This window comes from Antennarius striatus, chromosome 9, assembly GCF_040054535.1.
Source record: "Antennarius striatus isolate MH-2024 chromosome 9, ASM4005453v1, whole genome shotgun sequence".
Taxonomy (NCBI): domain Eukaryota; kingdom Metazoa; phylum Chordata; class Actinopteri; order Lophiiformes; family Antennariidae; genus Antennarius; species Antennarius striatus.
In genome coordinates this window covers 16,363,023-16,389,324 of record NC_090784.1, presented here as the reverse complement: position 1 = coordinate 16,389,324, position 26,302 = coordinate 16,363,023, and the positions used below count along the sequence as shown (strand labels likewise).

At 40.7% G+C, this 26,302-nt stretch overlaps 2 protein-coding genes across 3 annotated transcripts; both read left to right on the top strand.

Moving 5' to 3' along the window:
* The first annotated feature begins 512 nt into the window (after positions 1-512).
* Positions 513-3,597, top strand: leng1 (leukocyte receptor cluster (LRC) member 1). 2 transcript variants are annotated; one of them, XM_068324799.1, is made up of 5 exons: positions 513-570; positions 889-1,084; positions 1,500-1,685; positions 2,154-2,461; positions 2,745-3,597. In XM_068324799.1, exons 2-5 carry the CDS (start codon positions 953-955, stop codon positions 2,965-2,967), a joined length of 849 nt encoding a protein of 282 aa, XP_068180900.1. In that variant the 5' UTR covers positions 513-570; positions 889-952; the 3' UTR covers positions 2,968-3,597. The 2 variants fall into 2 exon arrangements, with proteins under 2 accessions (XP_068180900.1, XP_068180901.1); XM_068324800.1 differs by having other exon boundaries at positions 518-570; positions 864-1,084.
* A 2,045-nt stretch (positions 3,598-5,642) lies between these two features.
* Positions 5,643-25,384, top strand: lmtk3 (lemur tyrosine kinase 3). Its single transcript, XM_068323663.1, has 16 exons — positions 5,643-5,796; positions 8,195-8,328; positions 8,711-8,858; positions 9,141-9,214; positions 9,401-9,519; positions 10,899-10,986; positions 11,825-11,973; positions 12,094-12,178; positions 12,338-12,459; positions 13,570-13,719; positions 13,837-19,987; positions 20,086-20,249; positions 20,800-20,933; positions 21,344-21,678; positions 21,775-21,859; positions 23,957-25,384. Exons 1-16 carry the CDS (start codon positions 5,706-5,708, stop codon positions 24,085-24,087), a joined length of 8,160 nt encoding a protein of 2,719 aa, XP_068179764.1. The 5' UTR covers positions 5,643-5,705; the 3' UTR covers positions 24,088-25,384.
* Positions 25,385-26,302: the final 918 nt, after the last annotated feature.

Here is a 26,302-nt window from a genome sequence, read left to right as displayed (position 1 = left end):
ATATATTATTTGTCATAATTCTAAGAAAATGTTTTCTTTCAAAAAAGACCCTCACTATGTTGAAGAAAACCAGAACACTAAAAATCTTTTGGCAGTATTTCGAGATATCTTGTGAACAAACAAACAAAAGTGTTTTTGACTCTCAGAAAGTTGTGAAGAATTAGTTTAAATCAATCCACTGGACTTTAAGAAAGTTCTTGAAGATGTTTCGTCTCTCATCCAAGAGAGTTCCTCACTGCATCAGACTGAATACAGTACATTCAGTCTGATGCAGTGAGGAACGCTCAGATCTTTGCACACGGGAAACTAAACAGCTGCTCTACAAGCACACGGATCAGCACAGAAAAGCCAACTCTTCAGGACAGAATTTTACAGTCTTCTACAAATCCAGGGGTCCGGATAATCGTAACTTGGATGAATGAGAACCTTCAAAGACAAGGGTTATAAAGAGCGCGGCGGCCTCTGCTGGTCAAATCGCGGTATTACAAACTAAAACAATTACTTCCTGTTTACGTCAGGTAATCGTTCCTGTAGCCGCTAGCGAGAGCAGCTGCACTCCTGCAAAGTCAGGTACAGTACCTCCGCCCTGTGGTATTGGGGAAATTGTTATGATGATTAGATTATCAGGAAGGAAGATTTTACGTCTTTGCTTTGATCTTTTTTTTTTTTTAATTTTATGGTGTGAAAATGGAAAGTAGTGAAACTCGGCTAATGTTAGCCTAACAGCTCAAAGACATATTTAAAACCATCAGCAGGCCAAGTCACGTCATGTTTTTTTTCTTCTGTATTTGCATTTCACTGATTTTCATCACTACTAATTAAATCAAATCACATTTTAGTAAACTTGTCGGTTTTATTAATAGACGGGTGTCCTGGTTTCATCTTCAGTCAACACCAGCCTGCTAAGCTAGCTGACTGCTAACGACCAGTATCGATACTCGTCCAGGAAGCCATGAATATTCTTCCGAAGAAAAGCTGGCACGTGCGCAACAAGGACAACGTCGCGCGCGTGCGAAGGGACGAAGCTCAGGCAGCAGAGGAGGAGCGCGAGGCCAAGCGCCGAGTGGAGCGCGCCGAGCAGGAGGTGACCCGATGATGATGATGATGATGATGTTGATATGGTTGAGACTTAGAATTAGCGTTCATAGGGTCTCATAATGTGTGTACGTACATGGATAATGTTTTTATTTTATTTTTTATGTTGGGGTTTGTTTGTTTTTAAAGTTCGCTTGTTTATAGTCAAAGTCACCAAAATGCTGCACATTGTCTTTTTACCTGTATACATATCAGCCTAGTAATGAACGGTTGACTAGTTTATCTCCCTGTGACCCTGCAGAGGAGTATACTGCAGATATTGATGCATAGGTAGAGGTTTGAATAGCACCACTGAGTTGCATAAAGAAATAAACTGGGTGAAGGAATAGCAAACACTAGTTATGATTGTAGACTCAGACATCTGTACCTGACTTCACTTCGTGTCTGTCATCTCCTCTCCACAGGCACGTACAGCTTATCTGAGAAGGAAAGCACAGGCTGCTCTTCAGCCAGGAGGAACGCAGGATGGTGATGATAATGACGGTAGAGGAGGAAGTGGTGCTCTTGAGCATCTTAATCTTTTCCCCCTGGAAGAGTCTTCTGAGAAGAAAGGGAATGAAGAGTATCTCAAAGAGAAGAAAGAGGAAAAGGTAATGGTGCTAACTGTTCTTTTACGTATGTGGCTTTCATTTGCTAAATGTTGTTACTCGATTTCAAAAGCTAGGAGTAGGTCTCCAAGGTCGAGGAATTAGGTGGTTTTATTGTACTTGATTTGGCATGAGGTGGATCTGAGTCATGTGACATCATTGTAGTGATACACCTCTGATAAATGGCCTAGTCTCCAGGCTATTTTGATGTAGCCTGGAGACTAGAGTATTTTTTTAAATGATTTGTCTGACGTTTTAGTGATGGTTACATTGGCATAAGTATTACTGCTTTCTAGTTATGTGATGTTATTCTCTTGGTTTATCAAAGAAATGGGCATCATGTTTCTGTGTAGTTGTGATCACAATTCCTCTATTTTTCCCTTTTTTGGCATTAGGTTCACACAGTATTTTTTTTTCTCCCCACACTCCACACCTTTAACTGCATGTGCTTTTCCTTGTTGATTTTTGCAGGAGAAGCAGGAACGAGCCATTGGCCTGCTAGTGTCTCTAGGTCCCCAACCTGGGTCTGAGGTCACCCCATGGTATATGAAAACAGGCAATGAAAAAGAAGAGAGGAAAGAAAGAAAAGACGGGAAAGAAAAAGAAAAGTGGAAGGGAATAAGTGAAGAGGAGCGAGAGAAGAAAGATCGCAGACTGAAAGATAGTTTAGATCCCCTGAAAGACGTGAAGAAAGCGCTTGCTGTGAAGGAAAGGAAGGAACACAAGAGCAAAAAATCAGAAAAAAGAGACAAGAGAGAAAAGAAAAGCAGCGGACAGAAGTGAGGAAGTTTCCCATTACTTATAGTATAATAATAATATTTTTAGCCTGTTAATTTTTTAATTGGTTTTAATTGTTTTTTATTGCTCTGTGGAAAAAGATAATCTAACTCTTATAGCTACAGCTTCATATTTTCATAAAACAATTTGAGCTAACACTTAATGAAAATTAAGCGTAATATAATCAAATGGGTTTTGGAGTTGTGACTATAGTAATTTTATTGTCATATGATGATGCTGTTAGTGTTATGTTATGGAGAGATATATGCTTCCTGTTTTGTACAGCTCCATAGAGATGTTACGTGCTGAGCGCTTGCTGAGGGAGGCTGAAGAAAGGAGGAGGACCCAGGCTATGCTTGACCAGAGGAAGAGAGGAAAGGATGGAGAGCTGGGGAGGGAGGTGACTGACAGGGAGAGACCATACAATAGTGCATACTTTCCAGAACTAGCTCGAAAGCGTCAAAGGCGAGATCGAGAGAGCTGGAGAGATGAAATATTAAATTCATGAACTGTCTTCACATTTCATTTGACATGTTTGACATGCGTTGGGTGATTAGTGGATACATATTGTGACCAGTGTGTTTCCAAAAAGGAGCGAATGTAAAAAGCCAAGAGGATATCATGGAATGTTCCAATGTTGTATAAAGAGGGAGAAAGGTTTCTGAAATGGCACCTCCTCAGGCCCATTTTGACATGAATTTATTCACATCCAGAAATGTAGTCTTGTGTTTAGGTCAGAGGTCATGTTCAGCTGCAGGAACGTCTTCCCCTGCAGCATTTTGTTCATGATCAAGGTCAGCGGGGCTGCTGGTTTCCTCGGAGGATACTTGAAGATGAGGCTTGCAGTAAACGGTCACTGAGCAACTGTTCAAATCCTTTACAGTACTGCAAAAAACCTAGAAGATTTTAAGTTAATAGAAAATGAGCACATGCTATATGAATACATCTGCTACAAAAGCTACAAACTTCATGTTGCCTTCAAAAGTTGGTTTTATGCTCCTTCTTAATATCTCTGAAGGTGACAGATTCTAGTCTTATAGGACTCATTCCTGAACATTTCTGCATTTTATTTTTTCAAAGAAAAAGATTCAAAATGTAAAAAGGGAAAGTTCTACTCAATAAAAACAGGTCTAAATGAGTGAAGTATTGTCCCCTTTGTTAATTTTGCATCCTCAGTTACTGCAATGACTCCCATGTTATATTTGTTGACTATTGCTAACAAGTTGTTCATTTGAATGTACACAATGGGACAAAAAGCCATATGAACTCTGTTTAAACTGCTGTCATTTCAGCAAGAATCAGATAATTGTCTGATTTAAGACCAGATATGAAGATGGCCCAAATCAAAGAATAGGTCGGATCCCGTTTAATTTTATTAGATTCGTTCATTCATCTTCTACCACTTAATCCGGAGCAGGGTCGCAGAGGCAACAGTGTCAGCAGGGATGCCCATACTTCCCTTTCCCCAGATCCTGAGGCATTCCCAGGCCAGCTGAGAGAAATAGTCCCTCCAGTGTGTCCTAAATCCTAAGTCTTCCTGAGGTCGTGCTGGGAACACCTCTGCAGGGAGGCATCCAGGAGACATCCAAAACAGATGCCTGAGCAACCTTAGGTGGCACCAGATATGGATATGGAGGAGCAGCGGCTGTACTCTAAGCTCATTCCTGGTAACTGTGCTCCTCATCATAGTTCTATAGGTGCCTACGCCATTCTACAGAGGAAACTCATTTCAACCCCTTGTATCCAGGATCTTGTCCTTTCGGTCATGACCGAAAGCTCATGACCATATAGATAGAGTTTAGACAGTAGGAATTTACAGTAGATTGACCGGTAAATTGTCAGGTTCCTCTTTCGATTCAACTCGTGAACAAGACCCCATAGTACTTGGAAGTCCTCCACTTGGGGGCAAAAACTCTCCACCTACCTGAAGAGGACCGCCTTTATCGGTTGAGAACCATGGTCTCTGGGTAGGAGGTACTGATCCTCATCCCACTTGAGTCACACTCAGCTGCAAACCACACCAGTATATGCTGACAGTCCAGCATGTACTGGTAAAGAGGCCAACAGGACAAGATCATCAGCAAAAAGCAGAGATAAAATCCAATTGTCCCCAAACCAGACTCCCTCCCACTTGAATTGCCAACTAATTGTGGTGTGGCAGTTTCAGTGACCAAAGCTAGGAGTTATGTTATTGGGGGCTTTCTACTCATGGTAGGTTATCCATGGCAAACAGGTCCTAAGTGACGGGACACGCTAAGAGAAGTTCAAAACTCCATTGAAATAGAAATAAAACAAGGACCATGATGTCACCTGGAATGACGCAACCGGGACCCCTCAGTGGTGTCAGGCCTGGGGTTGGGGCCTGTATACAAGCGCCTGGTGGCAGGGTCTCTGCCCATGTGGCCCGGCCAGGCTCAGCCTCGATGGACGACATGGGCCAAACCTCCGGTGGCAATGTGGATTGGGTGGCAGTCAACAGCGTGAGGCTCCATGACCCAATCCCCAGACAGAGACTGGCTCCATATTAGACTCAATACCCTTAAAAACACCTGAGTCACATGAATTTAAAAAAAACCCATCAGATATGATCATTTTATCCGGTAATGTGAACACAGTTTGTGTTTGCTTGTTTAGCATTTTAATTTTAATTCAAAAGGTTAACATTTTAGTGATACTTAAAGATCAATAAAGCCAGCTCTAGCATCACATGCACAGCATCATCTCCCAGTGGGAACATTACCACAGTTTTTTGTTTTTTTCTATACTGGTGGAACATTGTGATGATCAAGCTGGACCATGACAATGCGCGCCGTGTGTGTGACGTAGACAGGCAGAGGAGAAAAACACAGATAACCCTCCATCGCAGAGATAGGAGGGTGAACGAAATACATTTCTTTATATAACGGTGGAAATATCGGGTGGATGTTTTCGGCGGTGATCCACGCAGACGGAGGCAGAGCAGTCATATATGGACGCGGGACGCACAATGGAGCATCATACACACCGCGTTTAATTGCGGATTAGAGCGCAAACCGTGGGGGGGGGGAGGAGGAGGAGATCCGAGGGGAGCACAACAAGGAAGGCAAGGAGACGCTCTTTATTATTGGGAGGAAAAGCGGAGGGGGGGAGACGGAGACAGCGTGAGCCAGGAGACAGCGCGCACCGTGGCGGGGGGACGGGAGAGAGGAGGACACCGACAGTCGGCTGCGTCGCTCGGATGGTGTTGTTCTCCTGGACGCGGAGACGATGCGGCCACACTGCTGGACGATGGTAGTGCTGGCGGCGGTCATGTCGTACTTCAGCCCGGAGAGAGCCCTGGGAGTCCCGCAGAGAGAAGGTGAGAGGAGTCGGAGGTGGTGGAAGAGGAGGAGAGGTGTTTGATAACCTGACAGTGATGCTGGAGAAAGGAGGAGGAGGATGGGGGGGGGGTAGGTAGGGATGAAAAGGCCTATACATTGAAAGGAGGAAGGGGGGGGGGGCGCTGAAATATCGGCCTGTGTGTCTCAGACATAATGCGAATTATTAGTGCAGTATGTGGCAGACGTAACCAAAACAAGAGGCAGACGCGGGGATGGGTAGGGTACCAGATTTGCATGCAGTGATGAAAATATTATTATGGTGGGTGTTCCATCTCAGGCCTCAGATCGATGACATTTAAAAGCAGCATACATTGCATGAATAGCAGGGAAAATCATCGACCAGTGCGATGTTTTTAAGTCTATAAATAGCCCCTGCTAAGCACTGGAGGTTATTTAGTCTATTAACCAGCGCTGGCATCTTTATTTTCTCAATCTGAATATGCCTTCTTCCAGGATCTGGCAGAGTGTTGATATTTGTGTAATGTGTACAGTCATTGTATTGTGTTTTGATAAGAGCTGTTGGCACCAGGCTGGTGGAAAAGGCCCTGTGTTAGGTTCCTATTTATATGCAGTGTCTGTCTGGACATCTGTCTAGGGAAAGATGAAAGAATAGCCCTGCACAAGATTGTGTGCAACAGGACTGGAACCATCAGTTTAGTTTTCACTTTGTGTTGCATGTTTGGTTACCTCCACATCCAAAGGTTTATACAGTTTTAATTCAGTGGTTTAATTAATATTCAGCTAAGGATTTTGCAGGTTTGGTGATTAACAAGAATGTCCAACAATTATTCGTATCTCCCCGTGTTAATAAGGATAAAATTCACGCAGGATGGATTGCGTGTAATCTATTGGAGTCTGGTTTAACAATCTTTATTAACAACAGATTAAGTCTACACCCTGACATGAAGATGGTCACATATGCTGAACAGATGCTTATTTGTTTGGGGTGTGTGTGTGTGAAACCATGTTATTCTGTGTTTGAACATTTTGAAAAATTTGTAAGCAAAATTAAAAAAAAGCACTAAAGCAGTGAAAAGAAAAGAAAAATTATTAAAAGATATTAAATGAAATGATGCTTGCAGATCTCAAATATTACAAAAATCAGTTTTAGTGGAAAGCCATACTGGATTTTATAATAATTGTTAAGCTGTTAAATTATTGAATATACTTTCACATGTATGTGTGCAGGGTTTACAATATAATGACTTTATGATGTATTTGGTTACCTTTATATGTATTTAAATATGTATGACTGGATTTCTGTGACAGGCACAGACTACAATTGGAATGCTGGAGTATATACACTCAATGATTCAAATTTACAATGCAATCTCAGGATCACAAATTTTATGAATTGTTGATTTAAAATAATTTATTCCCCTGCAGAATTTTTTTGAGGATGAAGTATTTTTAAATATTAATAAAAATTCAAAATGTTTATTGAATTGAAAATATAGTGTTGAAGTTTTGGAGAGATTCTTTGCACAGTAAATTGCTTTAAATATCTAACTTGCAAATGTTATTCTCACATCCTAAAAGGCGGTTTTGTTTACATAGAGGTAAAAAGGATAAATAACTAAATATCATATATTGTCAATATTAATGCATATATTTAGTAAGTAAGTGCATGAGGTGGACACCGGACTTTTTCAAGGTGTTATTGTTTCTCCCTTTTGTCAAATGATGTAATGTTTAATGTAAACTGGCTAGAGTATTAACCTATCGAGAGAACCTGAAGGGTATTTAACCACCCTGCCCTGCCCCTTTTTTTTTCTACAGATGGTTCACTTCCCACAATCAACAACGTTGAGGTACAAATATCAAATGTCCCGATCCCTCCCTCTCTCACCCGAGTAGTAAACCTTCTTGATTTGAGCAGTTCTTTTCCAGTTTCCATCCCTTCCCGAGTAGCGTCCTTTTTTACCTAAATGATAACTCCAAGCTCCCCTCCCCTGCTTCTTAACTGTTTCCTGAGTGGAATGCCATTTCTGATATCTCCCCTCTCCCCATGCTTTTGCCCCCTCCCCCACTGGAATGGTAAACTATCCCACTTTCAAACTTCCAGTCTCTTTTTTTCTGTTACTGATTCAGGCAACCGTTTTTTTGTCTTCAACTTACTTCTTTTCCTGCTCTGTCACCCCCAAATCCCTGATGCAATCTGTCCATTGGGGTCCTCCACTGTGTCCCAAACCCGCCACTAAAGAAATGCCCCTATGGTGCCCCTCTGGACACCTGTGTAACAAGACTCTACACTTTCCTGATTCAGTGAAGTCCCTGTTTTCCGTTGCACTGGGTCAAACCTGACAATGTGTACCCTATTAGTGCAAATGTTCTGCATTAATGTATTCACATCTTTCCTCCCTATCACCCTCTCAGTTTCCCAATCCAGGGCTGCATCACTCTCTCCTCCACCCTACGTCGTCATCCTCATCTCTTGCTCAGGACTCGTCTCTTTTGTTCTGCTGCTCTTGACCTGCCTGTGCTGTAAGAGAGGAGGAGTGGGATTCAATGTAAGTGTGCAACATGTAAGAGATTTATCCACCTCTCCCTGGTTTCTTTGATTTTTCACACCTTTTGTTAGTCGATGTACATTTTTTTATTCGAATTTGACTTGATAAACTACATGGAAATGCAAACAGGCATTGAATTCCTATTTAATGAAGAGGAAATAGTCAATAATTATCTCTCCGTCTAATCTTAACAAAGTCTTCATTAACTGACTTGACAAGGTGTTTGTTTAGATGAGAGAAAAGGTGTTTAGTAGTTCATAATGGCTGCTCTCTCAGTCCATGATATACAGTATACTTTAAATTATTATTATGAAACCATCTCAATTTTAGACTGTTATTTATACCATTGTTGTGATTTTTCTGTGCCGTTTGGCTCAACCAGGAGTTTGACAATGCAGATGGGGAGGAGTGCTCTGGAGGCACCAGTCCCATTCAGGAGGACAGCCTGTCATCGTGTCCCTCCCTCCCTGAGGTCTACACCTTGCCAGTCAGAGACAGGCCCAACTGCCCCTCCCTGCAGAATGGAGCAGGTAATAAACTAGAATTAGTCTCCTGTTCTCTGGCTCTCATTGGGGCTTTAAAATCCCAATAGGTTGAAGTGATGTCCGTCACTGAAGTCCCAGTCTGTTGAGTCACTGATGTGGTTCCACTAAAGGTCTCAAGTGTTCAACCAGCCTCTTCTCTTTAGGGGAGTGGAAACTAGAATGTCAGAAAATGATTCATGAGTCCTCCGTTCAAGCAGGATACATGAACATCAGCTTTGTTGTTTTGTTGTGAGATATATTTTAATAGTAACATCTTCTTTTTTACAGACCCCAAGTCTCAATGCTTCAAAAGGCACACATTAAACTACCTTCAGGAGATCGGAAATGGCTGGTTTGGGAAGGTAACACAATCTCCCCCCTTCGTCAGATATCCTTATATTTCAATGTAAAAGACAATACACATCATGTTCCTGCCTGCTCAGCTCTGTTATATTTAATACTGTTCAGTCCTGACTTAAAATAGTCCTTTTACTGCTTCTCCTTCTCCTGGGCACTCGTCCATATCATTATCCATCGATCTCCTCCAGGTGATCCTCGCTGAAGTGCTGTGTGACTGCAGCTCCTCTCAGGCCGTGGTGAAGGAGCTGCGTGTCAGCGCCAGCCCTCTGGAGCAGAGGAAGTTCTTGGCTGAGTCTGAGCCATACAGGTGGGGAAACTGCTTCCACCCAGCTGTTCATTAGGGGGACTTAATGCTAGACCTGGTCAACATTATATAAAACCAACCACTGTGTTCATAAGTGAAGTCTAGTTAGCTCTCCTCCAAATCACAAAATAGTTTTTGGGTTCTATTAATATAATATCCTGTATCTATCGTCACATTGTGACAAAGTGTGTCAACATAACATCATTTGTGTTATAATGGCCTCCAGGGCATAGCTCAGACTCTGGTGATGTCAACATGATGATGTCATTTTAGTCAGATCAGCTTGAGACCAAATGAACTAACACCATCTGGAATCTCTACCCTGACAATCTGCTTCTATCATAAGAAAATTATCTGTTTTTATTATTGGAAGTTGATCGACAAAAATGTGATTTCCATGAGTGTTGGATGCATCATTTTACCCTTCACATGATACCTGAATGGTATGATACACAAATTTCCTCTACATGCTGTGTCTACTTTTCTGTTGCCACATTGTAACCCATATGTCCATATTTCTCCTACCCAAATTATATATGTATAGTGTATTATGAAGCATTATCCATTATTGTTGCACAATGTTGGAACACCGTATTTTCTCCATACTTGAGTATTTTGATTTTCCAAATATTATTTTTTAGTTATTATTTCTTAGTCTAATGATAAATTGCCTTGAAGAAAGGCCCTACCAGACAGTGTTGAAGTCAGTAAAACTGTGATTTATATACATCATTCATACCTTGATCCATCTCACTATTCATTTAAGTCGTCCCCGGCCTCAGGACCGCCCTGTCCGGAGACAGCCATTGGCTCAATTCCTGACCGTGGCCCTTTGCTTCTTGTCGTCCCTTTCCTCGTCTTGTTAATAAATCTTCAGTGTCAGGAGAGGAACATCAACCACTTAGGAGACAGGAAGCGTGTCACAATTTTATACCATGTGCGGATCTTTGTAATGGAAAATCTTTGATTGAAGTAATTGACACTACCAAATATGGTAATTTCATATTAGGAAGTGAGATTCATATTTGCATTAGCCACCAAATTCCAACGTAAAATTAAACCAAGCAAGCCTGCATCACCAAAGACTGAACATATTTAACTGGGGGAGGGTTACTTTTATTAATTTTTGATTTGTATTTGTTAAGAAAAACAATCTCAATTTTTAAAAAAAACCCACAAAAGCTCAGTGGTATGTCTTTCTTCAATCATTCCTGTTCAGGATCTGTCATACAGTAGTTATCTGTTTTGTCGTGTAATTGCATTAATAAGTTTTCCTCAGGTAAATGGTACTAAAACCTGTCCTTGATGATGAGATGATAATAATGAGTCTGTTTGCCTGTCCGTTTGCCTGTCTGTCTGTCCGTCCATCTGTCTCTCTTCAGGAGCCTTAAGCATCCCAACATCCTTCAGTGTTTGGGGCAGTGCAGTGAGAGCATTCCCTTCCTCCTGGTTATGGAATTTTGTCAACTAGTAAGTAAAAAACAACTTCCTCTTCCTTTTGAATATGGGAGATGGATGACGGCACAAACTCTTCTAAGATAGACCTCTTACTCCAAAGTCACCACGTCATTATCATCAATGACTCCGACCTGTGAAGAGATTATTCTGCATCTTTTTAGCTGTTTGTTTTTCACATTATTCTGAGAAGTCTGTTTGCTTTTAATCAGAATGACGTCCACTATGGTACATTTCTTTTTTGTAGTGGTTGTTCAATTAAATTTTTCAAACTCTATTTTATTTTAATGTGGTTTAGCTTAATTCACTAGTTGATTTAAATTCACTTTATGCGAGTAGCCATACATAGGATTTGTTTTACAAATGATGAATTAATAAATCTACTAAAATTTCAATGACACTGAAATCTGTTTAACACCTCTACTTAATCAGTGGCTGATTAAGAGACCATGTGAGTTAACTCCTAGTCCACACACGGACACAGCAACAGAGCAAGAGAAACCAAACTAAGCTGCAGACTTTATTATCCACTTTGATAAAGTCACCTATTGTCCTTTCCTCATGGATCATTTTATCTTTTCCTTTAGTCCTCATTTTATTAAATTGACCTATTTGAAGTACAAATGACTAATACAAAACTGAAAGCTCATTACCAATCCCCCTGCCACTTTTGAGGCTCTGTGAAGGAAAACCCCAAAATGGGATATAGTCACAGTGGGACACACAATTATAATCTATGCATATGTGGCATTGCCTACCAGTTTTAATCTCTTTTTAGGAGAAGGATACTTGGCACACTTGCTTGTTGCCAGACTGTAAAAATTGCTTGCGTTATCTTTGTAATGTAAAATAGGGAGACCTGAAGCGGTATCTGAGAGCACAGCGGAAGTCAGATGGGATGACCCCTGACCTGCCAACTCGGGACCTGTTAACACTTCAGAGAATGGCTTTTGAGATCACCTCCGGTCTGCTGCATCTTCATGAAAACAACTACATCCACAGGTCAGTCATGACGCTGTCTTCATAGGATCTGAATCATCATAGGAATGTCGTAGTTCCCAGATAGAGTGTCTTTCTTTAAAGTTTGACTGATTTGATGTGATTGTGTTTTACTCTCTGCAGTGATCTGGCTTTAAGAAACTGCCTATTGACCTCAGACCTCACTGTCAGGATAGGCGACTATGGCCTTTCACACAACCATTACAAGGTACATGGGTCTGTGCTTATGATTCAACATGACAATGTGATTTGTTTGTTCCTTTGGACTAATTTTTATTTCATATTTTTAACATTAACAACCATAAAGCCACTGTTTTGTCACTATTTATAATTATTTAAATTAGTTTTTTTTGTGCTCTTTGTGAAGGAGGACTATTACCTAACTCCAGACAAGCTATGGATCCCACTTCGATGGATTGCCCCTGAGCTCCTGGAAGAGTACAGAGGATCTCTCATTGTCACTGACCAAACCAAAACTAGCAATGTGTGGTATGTTGTATGTTTTAATGTGTTCAGAGTTGTTTACACACATTCTTGTTGAAATGGCAGAATATCAGCATTTAAACAGCCATTTCGTCTGGTTAATGCTATGATAATGTTCATTTATAGGAAATGGTCTCCCTTTATTATGTATCTTTTTGCAATCAAAAGCTTTGTAGCATAGCATTGTCCATTAAAAATATAGTGTTTAACTTAGATTATCAGTGTGTTATGATTTTACTGTGATCAGACCCAAATGCAGATGTAGACTATCTAGGGGTACATAGGGTACCTCAGATGATGCAAAAGTTGCAGTCGAAAAGAAAAAAATCTTACTCCAGAAGATTTCCTCGTCTCCTTTAATGTACAATAGATTGGACCACCCGTTGTGAAAGGAAATGTCATGATGCGGTGCCACGTCCATTGGTCACAACAGTAACATTCAGTGCATCATTTAGTGCATCACTAAACAGTCGATTGACTTGTTGCACTTTTTGTTCATATTCTTCACGAGTCATAACAATTCCAACATTTAAAAGCCCTCTAAATAATCTGGTGTTTTCAAAAGATATAGTATGCATAGACTTATAATCTGATCATCATCAGAAAGAAAAAGTGGTTTTAGTTATTTTAATCCTAGTAATGATTTTAATATAAAATTATATCTTTATATATCTTTATATACATATATACAGTATATATATATGTGTGTGTGTGTGTGTGTGTGTGTGTATATACACACACACACACACACACACACACACACACACACACAGTGTATATATATATATAAATATATATACACTGTGTGTATATATATATATGTATATATAATTCTGAAATCTAACAGAGATACAGTAATTGATACATATAATTGTATTTTGCATAAATGTATAAATAATTTCCACAAAACCACCTGATTTAGAAAATGTATCATTCCTACAACTGAACATACTTTGTGCAATGACACAGAAGTTATGTCTGAAAAATGTCAGAAGATGAATACGGAGCAACAGGGTCTGTACCCTACCTAGAAATGTGAAACCTTATCATTTTATCCTAATTTAGACATACCTGCGATCATAAGTCTCTCACCGACGATGTGTCTTCTTTTTACAGGTCCTTAGGGGTGGTTATATGGGAGTTGTTTGAGTTCGGCTCTCAGCCCCACAGACACCTGAGTGATGAGGAGGTACTCACCTTTGTCATTAGGGAGAGACAGATTACACTGGCCCAGCCAAGACTCAAACTTTCCCATGCAGACTACTGGTCAGTACTCATCCACTAAGTGCCATGTGCAGCAATTATGTTTATGTTAATGGAAGTAAGAATGGCTCAATTGCATCTCTCCAAACTTACCTCCTCTGTTTTTGTCTGGGGCCACAGGTATGAGATCATGCAGTCTTGCTGGCTACCTCCATCAAAACGCCCTTCTGTAGCAGAAGTATTCCTCCTTCTCTCCTCCCTCCTGGCTGCTGAGCGAGGAATGGTGAGGGGAAGTGTTGGGGAAGAAGATGAAGAAGATGAGGAATACCAAGAGGGGAGAGGAAGGAGAGGTGAAATTGAGGAGTCATTTGAAAGACGCTGGGATTTACTTCGTCCCCCCGCCTTCCAGACTGCAGGAAATGAGCGGCAAAGGGAGAGAGACTACAGCACAGAAGACAGAGACAACTCCTACCCCCTACTGGACCCTGTGGGGAACTGTATCACCCCATCCTCATCTGAACTGGATGACATTCTGACTGTCACTGAAACCAGCAAAGGTTTGAATTTTGAGTATTTCTGGGAAAAGGCTCATGCCAGACGAGGCTACAAACCTCTTCCTCCTCCTCAGCCAATCCCAACTGTAAATAATAACCACAGACAGTCTTTGGACACTCCCACAGTGGTCCCAGTGATAAGCGCCCGGAGCCCTTCCCTCGCCAGTGAGTATTACATCAGATTAGAGGAACATACTCCCCAAGATAAGTCGCCAACTCTAAAAGGGAAGACCCATTCCTCTTGCTGTCCGGAGTTGATTTGTCCTGGAGACATGGAGTTAGTGGAAATTCGCAGCGGAATGCTGGGAAAAGAACGAGTCCCATTTTGTTCTTCTGACAAGTGTGGAAAAGGTGTCCAGACTGTCAAATCAAGTGAAGTTCAACTTCAGGTGTCAAACATAGGTGTGGCTGAGTTCAGAGACACTTCGAGCAGAGTGACGGACTTCTCAGTAGTGGATTTAGGGGATGATGATGATGAAGAGGAGAAGAAAACGAGCAGTGAAGGAGATAAACAGTTGTCCACATCTTCACAAGTTCCGACACTTCCCCCTAAGCCGCGCTCTATGTCCTTGTCATCAGCTAACTACTCTCACTTGCGCCCGCTCCCTGCCCCCCCACTCGGATATAGGGGATTGCCTCACTACAGTATTGCTGGAAAAATTGAAACAGATCCCCATCATATGAGTAGTTGCCCACCTTCCACCTTTGAACACCTGGGGCTCCATCGAGCCCGACAAACTCTACCACCATCCCCGTCCCTTTCTCCCTCACTTCCACCATCAAGCCATCCAATTTACCCCCAACCTCCTCAAATGTGTCCTCCACCTCTCCCTCCTCACTCTAAATCAAATAGAAGCTGTCCTGCCTACAATACAACAGATAGTTTGAGATACAGTAAGATGCAGAGATCAAACAGAGACCCACTATCCTGTGACTTGTCTGACACAGAGAATGGTATCAGACACTCAGAATCATTGCACAACTCCAAGGAGACTTTTCATTCTCGTGCAAAGGACTTTGACTCCCCTGTTCGTCGAGAAAACCCATTGCGCCCTATTTATCGCAATTTGCCTCGCCCTCAGCCCACAACCCTCCACATTGACAGACAGTCCTCATCAAGTCCCACTTACTCAGATGAAGATGATTCTCCCTTCATGTCACCTGAGAGAACCACTGGTTTGAGTACCATTGCTCATTCCAGCCTGTCTGAAGATGCAGACCCTGGCTGTGCAGAGCTCTTCTCCAGGGGAATGAAAAGGACTCAGTCCCGCCTTGACACCATCCTTCCCACTATTTGGAGGGAAGATGCTGAACTTCAAGCAGAATGTGTGGCTGCTGCAAAGAAATCCCCCATGCATCTATTCCTAACTGAGATAGCTAGTGCGGCAGAATCTAGTGATTCCAAGGCAGAGGCCTCATGGGATGTAGAGAGGGATAAGAAAAGAGATGAAGAGACTTGGGGGAACTTTGTGCTGCCCAACAGAGGTATGCGGCGTTCCCAGTCTCTGATCACAGAGCTGGGGTCAGCTCACTCATGGGGACCAGAGAAAGGCAGCAAGACAGGACCTGAAGAGAATAATTCAGTCACTAAAGAGTCATTCCAGAAGGATCTTTTCCTAACAGAAATCAACACCGGAAGGATGGACACAGATATAGAAATAGGATCAGAAAATGATCCAGTAAAATATCTCTATCCTGCAGGACCGAGATTACGGCCCTATGTCTGTGCTACAGGCCTTCCCTCGTACACTGAGGCTGAGGAAGCCTACTCCAAAGGTATACGGAGATCCCGCTCTCTTCTCTGTGAACTCAACACTGAGAAGCAAGGTTCTGATCTGCAGCAAATTGACAAAGAGCCTCGGAGAACAGAAATGACCCGAGAGGAGTTCCTGAAGGAGATTCAATCAGCAGAGACCTTTCTCACCGAAATCATATCAAGACAAAGCACTGCTGCAAACAGAAAGGAAGCGGATTCATCTTACTCTCCTACCCTGTTGTCTCCCGAATATGAGTCCATATGCATTGATCCAAACTCTGCCCAGACCATCAGCTTTCAGTCAGATAACTCCATGCGAGCAAAAGGAAAAGATGAAACACAAACTGAGGCTATATATGCCCAAGTGACAAAGCGTGCTAAAAAGAGTGAGATAAAGATTTCTCTTCGACCTGAAATTCCAATTCTTCATATAGGGGCAAATAAACATTTTTTAAAAGTTGATGGCCATGGAAGTAATGCTGACCAGTACAAATCTGATGACTTTGTATTTTCAGAAATAATGCCTAAAAATGGTCTTCTGCACAACCAGAAAGAAGCTGAGGAGTGTTCAGATGGTCCTGCCTTACCTGCCAGAGGGGATTTATTAGAGTATCCTCCTCCTGAGCACACAGAAACTTTTACAGAATCCAAAAATGTGCTACTGTGTGACAGCAAATCGCAATTTGCAAATGACGTGGATAATCAAAAGAATGATTTTATAGGAAATGGTGAGTTAATGGAATTTGATTTACAGGCCAATAACTTAGAGAGAGGAGATCAAGCATGTGGAAAAACTGCCACAATGTCTTATGTTCCTGGAAAACCAAAGCACCACAGCGAGGAAGTTTCTACAGTTGATGCAGAACACGTCACAAGAGATAATGATTTGGACAATTTGGACTTTGCTGAGAAGAGAGAAGAGAATTTATTCCAACACAATAAAACTGGTGAAGAAAATTGCTGCCTCAGTAGCCAAAAGGTACCCACTCCTGGCGACACACCAGCCACTCCAGACTGGGATCCATCCTCTAATGTATCAACAACCACCCCAACCGACTCTGTCCTATCACCAATGACTTCCAACTCAGCTGACAGCATCACACCAAGTGACTCATGGATAGGTAGTGGAGGAGTGGGAAGTGGGGGATGGCGAGCCCTGGGAAATGAAACACCACATCGAGACTCTGCCTATTTCTCAGACAGTGACTGGGAGGGGGATGGAAACAACAGGAGGAACGGTGAGGGACTTATCGCCTCCAGGCCAAGCAGTGGTCGTGGAGGGGATCGAGGATTACTGACCGGGATAGAGGAAAAGACTGAGGAGGAGGGAGACATAGTAGAAAAGAGCCCCTTGAGAAATAGTATACAGATGTCATATAACGCTGTTGAAAGTGGAGGAAAAATGGATAAAGATTTGTCTGAGGAAAGTACTCTACATCAGAATTTTCCAGAAAATGACAGCTCTCATTTAGGCAAAGATTTCGTAAGTACAGGACTGGGGTCAGCACAAAGAGGCGATTCTGGCATTTTCCCAAACGAGAGCAATAATTCAACACCACTATGTGATGATCCTCAGGCCAAGGACTGTATTGACGTAATTGATAAGTTGGTCTTAGAGTTAAATCAAGAGCCGCTGAAAGGGCACCCACAGAGCAGAGACAACTGCTTAACAGATGGCATCATATCTCAAATAACAGATTGTAGAAACACTGCAGCTAATGCATGTGGCAACCAGTCAAAGGATAGCATGCTGTGGTTAAGCACAAATGATGGCACTAGTGCTACAGAGATCGATATTGATATATCTTCACTGAACTTCCACATGTCACAGACACAGGTTGACAACAGAGAGTCAAGTCTATCAAAACTGTACAGCATTCAAACCACTGATGCCAAACTGAGCAATGAAACCCTGCCTGTAGTCAAGCGAATCACTGATGCTGTGTCTACCTCTAATACAGTAAGTGATCTGATGTGTCATTCTTTGACTGAAACAGACAGTGAAGAGAGATCAGATCTTGACCACAATGAGCTTGGCCTGAGAAACCTACGCTGCTCAGATGACAGTGAGTCTATGGTCAGTGCACAGACAGAGAAACAGCTGGCTGCCGCAGAACTGAGTCATGCTAGGAAAGAAAAGTCACCTTTGAGAGGAAAAGCAACATGGATGGAGTCAATGAACAGGATGGATAAAGAATCTTCTGAGGACCTGGATGTGAAAACAAAAGAGTTATGTACTGCCCTGGAGGAGGATGTAGAATGTGCAGGTTCAGGTGAGGTTCATGGAGAACTGGACTTCCACTATGTTTCAAAGTCAAAAGACTTATGCTTGTGGCCTGATGAGAATGACCAGTGGGCCTCTCCAGAAAAGAAGTACCAGAACACCGAACTAAGGTCTGAATTCTTCTCTGGGTTTGGTAACAAGACCTGGGAAATTGGGGAAAGGCTTATTGTTGGTCAGACGTTTTGGAAGAGTGAAGAAAATGATGAACTTGCTGGAAGTGAACCTCACCCTGCTGTCTTGGAGGTCTGTGAAGAACCCTGGAGCAATAAATTGCAAGGAGTGTCTGGCAATCTTGATATTAAGGAAATATGGGACTCTCAAGACTTTGAGAAGAATATCCAAGTGGTGATTGTACAACAGGAGGAGAATATTGAAAACTTAAGAGAAATTGTCACCTGTGAAAAAGACATGAAAAGAGAAAACTCACACAATGAAATAGAAAATATAGAAATTCCAGGGAAAGAACCTTTGGTGCAAGATGAGGTTTCTTCATGTTCACAGACACTCAGAAAAGCAGTAAATCCTGTAGACTCTACAAAGACTGAAGAAAATCTAAATTTTAATAGATGGTCTCAGAATCACCTCTACAAGATTCAAAAAGAGGAATGGACATCACTTGAGCATGTTGTCAAAGATAATATAGAGAATGACTTCAGTCACACTTCAGAACATACAGGATCAAATTTGTCTATTTGTATTACAGAAGCTCCTAATGTGAATTTTTCAGACCACCAAAATGTTGAATCTGGTGTAGATTCCGAAGCAGAAATGAGACCGTGGCCTTCTACACAACACATGGAGGAGAGAGTAAGCAGTTTGAACTCAATGGGGGATTATATGAATATTCCCTTTCCACCCAATCCCAGTATTTGTCCCAGTGACTTTCATATTCAAGAGGAGAGAGATGTGTCATGTCCACAGGTAGACAGTTTCAGCTCAATAGATTTCCCAAGTCCCCCACCAAGCATAGACCTTGATGTACAAGATGATAAACTGGAGAGTTTAGATGACTCTTTTCCAAGTCCACCACCATCTGTTATAGAAGCAGAGGAATTTAATCGTCACATTAATCTCGAAGAATTTATTGCTGGCACTGAGACAGAGTTGAATATTTCCCCAACTCACAACATAGACATCTCAGAACCAACTCCAACTCAGAGTATAGGTATCTCTGCCAATCTGGATTTACCCTCTGTGTGTATAACACTGGCTGATGAGGACAACCCTGAAGAGCAGGAAGAAGGTAATGATCAATGTCAGGATACATCCTCCACTCCATCGTCTGTCCATGCCCCCCTAAACAATCTCCCAGAATTATTGATTTCTGAGTGGAAAGATTTGGATGAGGAACCCTTGGAGGATTTTGAAAAACTGGAACAGCTGTGCTGCATTTCTGGGGATGAGGAGGATAGTCTGGGTGACCTTTTTTTGGGGAACCTTGACCTTTTGGAGTCTTTGAAGAAAACTACAAACCAAAAAGATGGCAATGTACCTGATTGTGATATAAGTGAAGAAACTCATGACTCTTCCAGTTCTGAGGGAATCAAAATGGATTTGAAGGAGGATAGAGAGTCTGATCATTCTGATAAGATGACAGAGATTGTACCATATGTGATTGCGGATCCGTCATCTCAAGAGGAGAGAGACGATGAGCTGAGATCTACAGACCAGTCATCTGAAGTGAAGGACCAGGGATCTCTCCTGAAGATGACAACAAAGAATGGTCTGAAGATGCAGGTGGGATTCATTGTGGTCTTTTATAAAGGTGTAAATCCTTCCCCTTGTATTACCTCTGTGTGCTTATTCACTCCTATTTGTTTGTGTTGTTGCTTCAGGTTTGTGAGGAGAGGCTGCAGTTCTCCCTCAGTGAAAATGTGCAAACAAATGTGCTTTGGGGATCGACTGTTAAAGACACGGTGATGCTTCGGCCCTGGGGGGAACAAATTGCAGAGAACAGCACTGAGCTGATCACTGTGAAACAACAAAAAGTGGAGGAAAGGTATTAAAACGTCAGATGTCAGACTTAAGTTAAAGGCTCATTTCACTCAAATTGCAAAAACAAAAAATATAATATGGTCTGTTTTATGAAGATATTGACCATATTTTCCCCAATTGTGGGAAGAATAAAGTTTTTCTTGTTCTTACTCTGGATAATATACAGAACACACCACATAGTTTCAGATAGTCTCTCTTTTCTTCTGCAGAAAGTCTTCTCCTTAAAACTCTCCAATTCATACAGTATGTGGATTATCTCCAGTAACTTCATATTTTCTCTAGAAAGACATGTTGGATGTTGATTTTCTGTAATTTTTGAAAACTGTCATATATGTCCTTCATATGTCCTATCATACTGGGCAATCCAGCAGGAATTTCAGCAATGGGTATCAGATTTTCGAGAAATCAAGTTACCTACGTGAGTAATTCTCACAAGGAATAAGTTAAAAAAGAATTTGATGATCTGAAGCTTTAACTAGGAAATATGCAGTCACAAACTACAACATCCCGCGATATGGCTTTAATGAATTGCTTTATTTTGTATTTTCAAACAGCCAAGAGGAGCAAGAAAGTTGCCCCAACATTCAACCCCATATAGAACCAGATGAAACTAAAGCTGAGCCACTCACTGTGATTGAGCAACCTGAGGTTACAACCCATCAACCTGCTGCAAACCAGGAAATGAAAGGTACCTCCATCTTATTTCTATTGCTAAATCATTATAATTAAATGCAAATTCATGTTTGGATTTTTCTTTGACTATAGCTAAGAAGCCATTTTCCTATGACTGAAGTTAAGAGCTGTCCTTTCAGAGAGTTCTCTCTGGTTCTTTATAGGGATGTTGAACAGGACAGGAATGTGTGATGGACAATAAATAAATAAGAATTTGGTTTAATGTTGATTTTGCTGTGAATCAAGGAATCATTTGGTTTAATTTACACCAGCAAGTCATAGTTGTAGCTATAGTATGTTTCATTTTAAAAGTGATTGTAATTTAAAAATATTTTCTAGTCCATGTTTATTGGAATATCCCAGCTCTATAACGTGAGGCCTGGCATACTTTTTAGTATAACTTAATATCTACCTTCTTTTCCGCAGCAAAGCTAGCTCGTCTGTCTCTCGCCCTCCCTCCTCTTGCTCTGAACCTTCCACTCACCCCCACGGGTAAAGGAGGATTCGGGAATGGCGCAATTGGAAATCGGATTGGTAGACGGAGAGGGCTGTCCTTGGGAAGTGATCCTGATGATGATGAAGACGATGAGCAGGAGGATGAAAGCTCTAGGAGGGTGATTGTTGTGACAGAAACAGACGTGGACAAGCGTATTGGGCTGAGGAGTCTACTGAAATCACCCAAGGAACCAATGGACAGAGAGAGGGACAGAGGACGAAATGTGTCCTTTTTTGATGATGTTACAATCTATCTCTTTGATCAGGTGTCTCCTTCACGTTCAATAATTTGTTGGTAAATTTATCAAGACTGTGTTGGATATTAAAAACTGAGGCTTGATTCTTCTGTTTCGTTACAACAGGAAACTCCAACCAATGAACTGAGTAATTCAGCACCCACTAGTCCAGCGCCAGTATCTGTCAAAAGCAGCAAGTTGGATTTGCGTGGTAAGATGATGACCACTTCACACTCATGATGACATTCTAAATTCTAAAAAAACTGGGAATATACAAATTCCAACAATAAGTCATACTTTAAATTTCTCCTTGAAGACTTCTTAGCTGTATCTTTTGCTCCATATGAACTCATGTTAGCATGCCAACATGCTAAATAAGATACCTCTCTTGAAGGTTTTAGACTAGGAATGTAAACGTTTTTTAGTGTTAGTGTTTTATCATACCCACTGTAGCAGTTGGCACACAGCATTGCTTTGCCCAAGTGCAGCATGACAGACTTGCTAGCAAGCTGTTGACTCAGACACTATACATGTACATTGCACTCTGGGTACTCCGGATTGTAATGTTCACAATCTGACAAGATTGCACACATCCTGACAAACTGAAATGAAAAACCATCAGTTCACTCATCTTTTCTCCACATATGCAGCCAGAGTTAATCTCCTATGATTGTCTGCCTCAATACTGATTTGTGGAACTGAGTGGGGGACATGAATGCTATTCTCAAGGAAGTGAGCCTAAGCTGTGTTTCCCAACACATTTTCACTTACTGACTGGATTTCCTCTCACCATCTTGTTCACTTCATTTCACTTTAACTTCACTTCACTTTTTTCACATTTCACTTTGATTTCCTTTAGGCTTTGCATGTATGCAGAAATACAGAAACTCCAAAATTAGATTCTTCCTTGATTGTTCATAGCCTTAGAGTTGAAACTTCAATGCATTGAAAAAAACCCCACTGTATTGCCTTTGAGTTATTTATATCCAAGAACTGTCTTGTATTGCTCTAGTCTGATTATATTCATTTACAGAGTAGGATTTGTCAAAAAACCAAAGGATGGGATGTTTTGGCGTTTTTCGGGCCTGTACACAGATATATGCTTGTGGTGATAACTAACAAACTAACTACTGGAGTGGGGGGGGGAAATCCCTTCCAGGGGATCAATAACGTTAATTCTTATTCTTTTGTTAATTTCTTATTATAAATGATACAGAATTCATTGTACCTCAAGAAAGTAGTACATCCTTGGGATGCACTTCGAGAAAAATTTGTTCATCCCATCATGACGTTTATGCTTCCCAAAAGTAATAACAGAATATATGGTAGAAGCGTACACAAGAATAGAGTTTTTCCAATTGTACAATACAAAAAGTAAAGATTAATTTGAATATTTTTATTCATAACATCATAACTGTTTAAGTAAAAAGAAAAGAGTAAAATTATATAATAGCTTTATCAAAATGTTCAAGCCTGGTAATCATTTCAAAAACAGTTGTAGAAATAAGGAAAGATGTAATGCATTTTTTTTCTCTTTTGCTTTTCACTCAATAATTTTCTTTGCCTTTATTTCATATACTGAATTCTACTGTGGACGCTGAAACAAGCTGACAGAGCCTTCTCCACACACATTTCAGTAATATCTGTCAGTAATATTTGTCTCTTTTTCTTCATTAACTTTTGATTGTTTTTAATGCAAGAAAGCACGCATTGTCCATAGCCTTAGTAAAATCGAGCAAATGTTGTGTTGTCAATTTTAATAAGGCAGAATCACGCAGGTGAGTCTCGTGACGAGAAACTCGCACAAGTTCCTTGCGTGAGATCGAAACATAATGGCGATTTCCCACTGGAAAATTTAAGTGGAGAAATGGAAAAATTGTGAATATTTTTGTTGAAAGTGCATGTAGAGCTTGCTTCCCAGGAATGCATGCTGTTTGACAATCATACATACATGTCAAAAAATGTGTGTCAAAGACGCAAGGATGCACGCAAATGAGAACACTGTATACAGTATGTCAGTTGTACTGTTTAAGACAATGAACTGATTATAGGACATATTGAAGCCTCTACTGTTCCTCCATAGGAGCAATATGTCCTATAATATAATCTCTGCTGGTGAAAGGTAAATTCTCTTATTAGAATAACATATGCGAAGTTGTGGTTAATATTTTTTATTCATCATGAGTTGCTTCTGTTCTACTATGAACTCCAGTTGATGATAAAATGGAGATAAAATCAAACAACTCAGGCTAAGTGATGCAACACTGGGTCTTCACATAGTGTTTGTTTGTTGTTTGTTTTTTAATAGGGCAAATTATCAAGAGCAAGGACTCGAAAAGGAAAGAAGATTTATCAATCAAACCAAGGTCTGTGGGAGCCAATCTAGTGACGTCATCACGTTTCACTGTCAGCCCTGCCAACGACCCCCACTTGGTGTGATGCTACATGTCATCGTGGGAACCTTTAAAGCTGAGCAGCCAGTGAATTAATCCCAACAAGCAGCCATTAACCCAGAGGCTATTTTTCTATTGAATAGGCACCTGAAAGAAAAAAAACTCCCGTTCTGAAAGCTGGACACATTCCAGGTTTTACCAGCAACAGGATTTTGTATTGACAGTGATCATTGTGCTCTCCGCCACTATTTGCAGAGTTTATTCATAGCCTTTGGCTAAAAAAGTCTTTAGGACAAGCATCATATGCGAGGAGAAGAGGAGCCTGGAGCTTTGTAAAATCTGAAACAGATTTGACAGCTATGCAGTAGGAGTCTTGCTGTGAACCAGCTTACCTTCTCTTTTTCTGCTTCATTTTGTTGTATTATTCCCCAGATGTGCTGGGAATGCACTTTCTTTCATTAATAATCTGTCTACATAAAGGCTAGGATTCCAGTCCCTCTTTATTCAAGAAGTTTTTGATTGCAGTCAGTCAGTTGTTCTTGTAGCCAGCAGTTTGATTCAGAAACCATTTGACACATGTATTTTAGAAAAACTCATCAGCATTTGTACAAATACCATAAAACCGGTGTATACAGTATCATTTTAGGGATGTTTACTTTTAGATGTATTCTTAGACTGCACGAAAAATGAAACAGGCTATGCTTCTTTACATTTTGAGTTCAAAAAGATATTTTTCCTACATTATTAGTTAATTGATATATTTATTGTTCTTTAATTTATCAATGTAATGTCAGATTTCATGCAGTATTTTATTTATTTATTTATTTCTTATTTATAAATCAATTTGTTTCCTCGCACTCTTTCAGTTAACAAAATATAATCATTTGGATTTGATTTTCTTGGTCAGAATGCATTTAGAAAAAACTCTCTTTAAGATCTTCATAACAAATGAATGAAAATATTTTCCCACATGTCTTAATTGCTTAACAAAAGTATTTTGCATAATTTTACTTATATATGCCAATCTGTATGGAATTCTGTCCTGTAATGTGTCATTTTTTCGTATTGTCTTTGAATTTATAGCTGTCTCATTCTTTTACCTTGTTTAATGACAGTTAATGTAGCTTAGCATGAAATATAAAAGCCTTTCATCAGTAAATAAAGCCATTTGTTTGTGTATCCATTAAGTTAGCCCATTTTCTACTAATAACATTCCATCATGCAGTTGAGATCCAACTAGTTCATTGGTTTAGTCTATTTAAATGTTGGTTTTAAACCTGTATTGTTTAAAGAATGGTTTTCAAGAGATAATGTATAAACAAGGGGAAATAAAAACTTCAAAATGTGAACATCTTACTAAACAGTTTCATGACAATAAATGGTCTTGTTTTATTTTATAATGCAGTGTATTTCTGAAGACAATACACTCAGGAGAAACAGCCCCAATATCAATTGGAAAATTAACATATTCCTCCAAAAAGGCATGACAATTGGCCAGAAAACTGAAAACCTGTGGAATTGGAAGTCCATGAGGAAAAATATTACTGAAATGAACTGTAATCACAAATACAACAAGGCAGTCAGAGACTGCAACATCCCTCGACTTACCCTAACCTACTTTCAGGGTAGATCAGGGTATCCTGAAAGTAGTACCTGACTAGTGCATATAGAGAAGGGCAGTGTGAGTAAGACCATAGATCAAAGCTAGTGCATAGGTAGATCAATGCACTAGCTTTGATCTATGGTCTTTTCCTTTGTCTTTCTATCCTATCCGGTTCCTGAGTGTAAAGAAGAACCTGCCCTTAGTGCACTCACTGCGCTGAGCAGAGGGAGGAAGTGCATAATTTTACATTATAATTTTATATTATTGGTAATATATTGATTAAAGCAACAACAAAAATCCGAAGAACCGTTTGGGAGCCGAAAGAGCGGGTTCTCTAAAAAGAGCCGGAACAAGGTGTTGCAGCTGCAGAAGCTCCTTCCACCCAAGAGCCCTCACCAGCACTGTAACCCCTCTCTCTACCCTCCCACCCCCCACCCCCCCACCACAGAAGCTCCTCTCACTATTAGGAGCTTCGGGACTGTGGGCCTTTGATTTTTTGCCACATATATTCGACTTGAACTTTTTACGCTTCTGTTGTATATTATAAAATATTAATAAAGTTCTGTTAGTCGATACTTTGTGGCTCAGTAGTTTGTTTTTTTCATATTCATCCCATTTCAGGTTCTTCTTCCCAAAAACTCAATCCTACCTTTGTTGC

Coding starts and splice junctions, on each gene's coding strand:
- leng1 (XM_068324799.1), top strand. CDS start 953: ATGAATATTCTTCCGAAGAAAAGCTGGCACGTGCGCAACAAGGACAAC. Junction 1,085..1,499: donor TGGAGCGCGCCGAGCAGGAG/GTGACCCGATGA, acceptor TCCTCTCCACAG/GCACGTACAGCTTATCTGAG. Junction 2,462..2,744: donor AAGAAAAGCAGCGGACAGAA/GTGAGGAAGTTT, acceptor TGTTTTGTACAG/CTCCATAGAGATGTTACGTG.
- lmtk3 (XM_068323663.1), top strand. CDS start 5,706: ATGCGGCCACACTGCTGGACGATGGTAGTGCTGGCGGCGGTCATGTCG. Junction 8,859..9,140: donor CTCCCTGCAGAATGGAGCAG/GTAATAAACTAG, acceptor TCTTTTTTACAG/ACCCCAAGTCTCAATGCTTC. Junction 21,679..21,774: donor CAATCTATCTCTTTGATCAG/GTGTCTCCTTCA, acceptor TCGTTACAACAG/GAAACTCCAACCAATGAACT.